Below are 6,156 nucleotides of genomic sequence, written 5' to 3'. Positions count from 1 at the left end.
GTAGGATTGCATCATTATGGCATGGCTATGAGTCTAGAATAGACTTGGGAAAAATCAATGACGGCATGGCCAGCTTAGTGGACATCAAGGAAAACCACGGAAAGTTTGGGCAAGGCTATAAGCCTACGTAGACTGATGTGAGAAGAATGATCATAGAAAGGAGGAACAGGGGTGCGTGCCCGCAACTAAGGCCATAAGCGAGGGAGGTCCCTCCTTGCCATATCAGTAAAAGCTTCGTGAGTGCGGGCTTGAGACATGAAGAGCAAGTCATTGTGATATACGATGAGGTCCCTCAAGAACGTTCAGACTGGGTGCGACCATGCCTTGCTGATTTTCAATTGGGAAACTGGCAGGTCGTGGAATAACCCGAAGTTTCCATGGCGGGCATAATGTATTGCTTTAGTTTTAATCCTACAGTTGGGCCTAGGCTTTAGGGTTCTCTCCTTGTTAAGGCGTTATGTCTTTTGAAGAATATAATATAAAGATCTTTCCTTCATCTATTTTTGCGCCTTCATTCATCTGCATGTTTATTTTGTTGCATTTAAACGATACATATCCGATGACAAGTCCTGTGAAGGTACTAATACCGAGGACCCTACCATCAATTTTGAACGAGAAGAGAATCAGCCTGAGGTTGAAGAAGACGAAGGCATCGAATTTCCCCCTAAGCTAGAAACGATGGCCGCTCAGGAAGACTGAGTGATGAAGCCACACCAAGAAGAAACGAAAGTCATAAACTTAGGTGTTGGCAATGAAAAGAAAGAGATGAATTGGTATTGCCACACCAATTCGAGATGAATTGGTAGTCTTGTTGCCGAACTACCAAGACATCTTCGCTTGGTCATACCAAGATATGCCTGGTTTGAACCCCGACATTGTGCAACATTGTTTACCTCTGAAACCCTAGTGTTCCCCAGTCAAGCAAAAGTTGCGGAGCATGAAGCCAAAAATGTCCCTAAAAATTAAAGAGGAAGTGAAAAAGTAGTTCGACGCTGGCTTCTTGGCAGTGGCTCAATACTCGGAATGGGTGGCCAACATTGTTCCAGTCCCTAAGAAAGATGGGAAGGTACAAATGTGCATGGACTATCGGGACCTAAATTGAGCCATTCCCAAGGATAACTTCCCTTTTCCACACATTGACGTCTTTGTAGATAACACAGCCAACTTTGCTTTGTTTTCTTTCATGGACGGGTTGTCATACCCTAATTTCGTCCGGGAATTATTATTTGATGATATACAACCTTTGATTGGCCGCTTCGAGATACTTGGCACCCTTTGTTGCACAATATGTGAAGTCCCGAGACATGCCGAAAATCAAAAGGGAGCAGGCTTACGCAATCCGTGAAAATTCCGTAATGTGACGGAAATCGAAAGGAGGTGTTTTTCGCAATCCATGAGTTTTCGTAACTTCTTCGAAAGCTAAAAAAGAGTAAATACATAATCCGTAAGGATTCGTAACCTTGCGGAAGGAAAATAAGTATCGTTACGAAATTCGTAAAGTTTTGTAACGTTACGGAAAAAGAATTACCAAAAAAGGTAAAGGGGGTGCATTTAGTAAAAAGGGGGGTACAAATAGCAATTAGGCCCACTTGGGCCTTCCAAATTCTTCCTCCAGAAGGTTGTTGCTTCTGGAGGAAGCAACCTTGCTCACCTGGGCGAGCTGGGTGGAAAGCTCCTCCCCTATTTTGCTATAAATAGGGGGAGGACTGAAGAGGGAAAGGGTTCAGCCTTCTTGGCACTTCTTATTCTCTCGAAATTGCTGAGGAAAATTGTTTCCGTGAAGAAAATGCAAGCCGAGGCGCTTCCGTAATGTTTCCGTGAGTAATTACGCGAAGATTTTCAACCGTTCTTCGACATTCATCGTTCATTCTTCGTTTTCTTCAGTCTTCAACTGGTAAGTACCCCAAACTGAGCTTTTCAATTCATTCTATGTACCCGTGGTGGTCCACATTTTGTTTCATGTATTTTTATTCTCATTTTCATTCGCTTTCTATACCCCTTTTGACGTGCTTCAGTCATTTATTTAAGTCATTTCTCGCCTAATCAAAAAATAAAATAAATTTCCACCGATCATTTGAATTGTATCATCCGTTAATTTCGGTTAAAATGAATTATGACCGTTCGGTCATGCCGTAACCACGTTGGAAATCAAAAAAGAGGTAAAATAATTATATAATAATAATAATAAATATCTTTTAGTAAAATGAAGCGAAAAAATCAATCGGACGTTTTCTCTTTGGGATTTCTCATTCTTAATTGGATTGACTAATAACTAAAGTGAAACTAAGGCTAAAATCAACTCGCCTAGTCAAGCTCGTCCACAAAAAATAGGGTTTGAAAGTTTATCATTTCAGTTTCTTACCAAGTAAAAAGGATCATTTTTAACGTCCAACGCCTTAAAAATGATCACAAATTCAAGTAAAAAGAATCGCTTGATTCACTTTTAAGAAAGAACTACGTAGGTCTGATTTCCTCTCCAAAGGAGGGTAGGAGCAAAAACCCCGCTTTTGTCGACCTCAAAAAATAAAATGAAATAAAAGTTAAGGTAACACAATTTCCACAATTCTAAAAAATAGGTTGTTGTCCTTTGAGACAAACGTGAGAGGTGCTAATACCTTCCTCAAACGTAAATACAACTCCCGAACTTAGAATTTTCATTTTGACCGGTTTCCTTCGGTTTTTTCGACGTTTTCCACAAATAAACGTTGGTGGCGACTCCGCGCATCTTTCCTCCTTTGGAAAGCGCACCCGTAAGCCTCGCCTCGCACGCCCGCAAAAGGGCATGTTGCGACACGGGTTCTCGGGTTACAATCAAATAAAGATGGCACCAGAGGACATAGAAAAGACTACGTTCATCACCTTCTGGGGAACATTCTATTATAAGGTGATGTCCTTTGGGCTCAAGAACGCCGGGGTAACCTATCAGCAGGCCATGGTGGCATTATGACATAATGCATAAGGAAATTAAGATCTACGTGGATGACATGATTGCCAAGTCTAAGACTGAGGAAGAACATCTCGTCAACTTGCGGAAGTTGTTCAAGAGACTGCAAAAGTACCAGTTAAGATTGTTGGGCTTCGTCGTAAGTCATAAAGGGATAGAGGTGGACCCTAAAAATGTAAAAGTCGTCCTTGAAATGACTAAGCTGTGCACCGAGAAACAAGTCCAGGGTTTCTTGGGGCATCAAAACTACATCTCAAGGTTCATATCATAGCTCACTGCTACCTATTAGCCGCTCTTTAAACTCTTGCGTAAGAACCAGTCCATTCATTGGAATGATGATTGTCAAGAGGCATTTGGAAAGATCGAACAATGCATTATGAATCCTTTGGTACTTATGCCACTAGTGCTTGGGAGGCCTCTCATCCTGTACATGATGGTGTTGGATGAGTCAATGGGATGCATGCTGGGGCAGCACGACGATTCCGGAAAAAGAGAATGGGTTGTCTATTACTTAAGCAAAAAGTTCACAGCCTGCGAGATGAACTACTCTCTGCTGGAAAGAACATGTTGCACTTTGTTATGGGCATCCCATCGTCTAAGGCAGTATATGTTGAGCCATACTACTTGGTTGGTATCCAAGATGGACCCAGTCAAGTATATTTTCGAGAAGCCCGCTCTTACGACGCAGATTGCTCGATGGCAAGTTTTTCTATCTGAGTACAACATTGTCTATGTCACCCAAAAGGCGATAAAGGGAAGCGCCTTGGCAGACTATTTGGCTCAGCAACCTCTCAATGATTACCATCCCATGCATCTGGAGTTTTCGGATGAAGACATTATGGCCTTGTTCGAAGAGAAGTCAAAGGATAAGGACAGGGATAAGTGGATCGTGTGGTTCGACGATGCGTCCAACACCCTAGGCCATGTGGTTGCGGCGACTTTGGTTTCTCCCGGCAATAAATGCATTCCCTTCACGGCCAGGTTGGGTTTCGATTGTACGAAGAACATGGCCAAATACGAGGCATGTGCCCTTGGGATCCAAGCGGCAATTGACTTCAACGTCAAGTTGCTCACAGTGTACGGAGACTCAGCCTTGGTGATTCACCAGCTAAGGGGAGAATGGGAGACTAGGGATCATAAGCTGATACCCTATCAAACATACATCAAGAAGTTGGTTGAGTTCTTCGATGATGTCTCTTTCCACCATGTTCCCAGAGAGGAGAATCAAATGGTCGATGCGCTTGCCACTCTAGAATCTATGTTCCAACTAACCCCGCATGGGGACATGCCATACATTGAATTTATATGTCGTGGAAAACTCGTGCATTCTTGTTTGATAGAAGAGGAACATGATGGTAAACATTGGTACTTTGACATAAAGCGATACATCGAAGACAAGGAGTACCCACAGGAGGCTTCCGACAACGACAAGAGAACATTAAGAAGGTCGACAACCGGTTTCTTCTTGAATGAAAACATTCTATACAAAAGGAACCATGACATGGTTTTACTCCAATTTGTGGATGCTAGGGAGGCTAAACGCATGCTAGTGGAAGTCCACGAGGGTTCCTTTAGAACACATGCCAACGAGCATGCTATGGCATGGAAGATTCTGAGGGCGGGGTATTATTGGCTTACCATGGAGAGCGACTGCTACATCCATGTTAGGAAATGCCACAAATGCCAGACATTCATGGACAATGTCAATGCTCTGCCCATGCCTTTATACATTTTTGCAGCACCGTGGCCCTTCTCCATGTGGGGAATAGATGTGATCAAGGCCATTGAGCCCAAGGATTTGAATGGGCATCGCTTCATCTTAGTTGCAATCGACTACTTCACCTAATGGGTTAAAGTCCTTCAACGTCACGAGAAGCGTGGTAGTCAGATTCATTAAAAAGGAAATAATATGTCGGTATGGACTGCCCAGGAAGATTATCACAGACAATGCCATCAATTTGAATAACAAGATGATGAAGGAATTGTGCGAGGACTTCAAAATTCAATACCACAATTCCACACATTACAGGCCCAAGATGAATGAGGCAGCCAATAAGAACATCGAGAAAATTATTTAGAAGATGACCGTTTCATATAAGGATTGGCACGGATGTTCCCTTTCGCACTACATGGTTATCGCACCTTGGTACGCACATCAACCGGGGCAACACCATTTTCGTTGGTGTACGGAATGGAAGTTGTATTGTCGTTTGAGGTGGAAGTTCCTTCTTTGAGGATCTTGGTAGAGTCCGGGTTGAAAGAATCAGAGTGGGCTCAAGCACACTTTGATTATCTCAATCTTATAGAAGGCAAGCGTCTGGTAGCTATGAGCCATGGGCGTTTGTACCAGAGACGGGTAAAAAATGCTTTCAACAAGAAGGTACACCCGTGCAAATTCAACGAGGGAGACCTTGTTCAAAAGAAATCATCCCAAGCCCTAAAGGATGATAGGGGAAAGTGGGCTCCGAACTATGAAGAACCTTTCATCATAAAGAAGGCATTCTCCGGAGGAGCACTGGTGCTCACCAACATGGATGATGAGGAGTTGCCTTCACCTGTGAACACCGATATCATCAAGCGATATTATGCTTAGCTCTTGGGGCAGCTAGAAGAGTCACTACGTGATTATACTCTGAGGCTCCCTAGAGATTTTCTGTCCTTTGTAAACTTTGATCTCAACATCTAATGAACATTGGATTGGCAATTTGCATTTCAACCCTAGCGTTGTGTCTGTTATGTTTTAAAATGTGTGTTCTCTTTTTTAGTCCAAGCCATCTCACTCGATCTATAGGGGTGCCCCAAGCGCTTAAATAAAATTGAACATAATGGACGTTTGTTTGAGTCATTGCACTTGAACTGCCCATGCATACGCATGTATACGCATAATTTTATCCTGTGAATCGAAGGATAGGAAAAGATTCATTTTAAGTGATGGTCAATACCATGCAAATTCAAGACAAAGATAAACCAAGATAAGTGGTAACGTAGTCATGTTTTATTGCGTGGTGCCATTTCCTGTTTTTAGAAGACTTAGGGATGGGTACGAGTACATGCTAGGCCCGTGATCAATAAATTATCATCCTGCGTCCGCTCAAGACGTTAAAGAAGTGCTACTAGGAGGCAGCCTAGTACACTTTAAATTTCTGCTTGTTATCTATTCGTCTATTTTTCTAAAGTCGTAGTTAAATATGCCTAGTTTATTCTTAATCCTA

General features: G+C 42.6%; 1 protein-coding gene across 1 annotated transcript; it reads left to right on the top strand.

The window, feature by feature from the left end:
- Positions 1-2,951: 2,951 nt before the first annotated feature.
- Positions 2,952-4,713, top strand: LOC114378852. Its single transcript, XM_028337452.1, has 3 exons — positions 2,952-3,171; positions 3,349-4,607; positions 4,684-4,713. Exons 1-3 carry the CDS (start codon positions 2,952-2,954, stop codon positions 4,711-4,713), a joined length of 1,509 nt encoding a protein of 502 aa, XP_028193253.1.
- Positions 4,714-6,156: the final 1,443 nt, after the last annotated feature.

This window comes from Glycine soja, chromosome 12 (assembly GCF_004193775.1).
Source record: "Glycine soja cultivar W05 chromosome 12, ASM419377v2, whole genome shotgun sequence".
Lineage (NCBI taxonomy): Eukaryota > Viridiplantae > Streptophyta > Magnoliopsida > Fabales > Fabaceae > Glycine > Glycine soja.
Note: the sequence above shows the minus strand (reverse complement) of the source record. Positions and strands in the feature narration are given on the sequence as shown.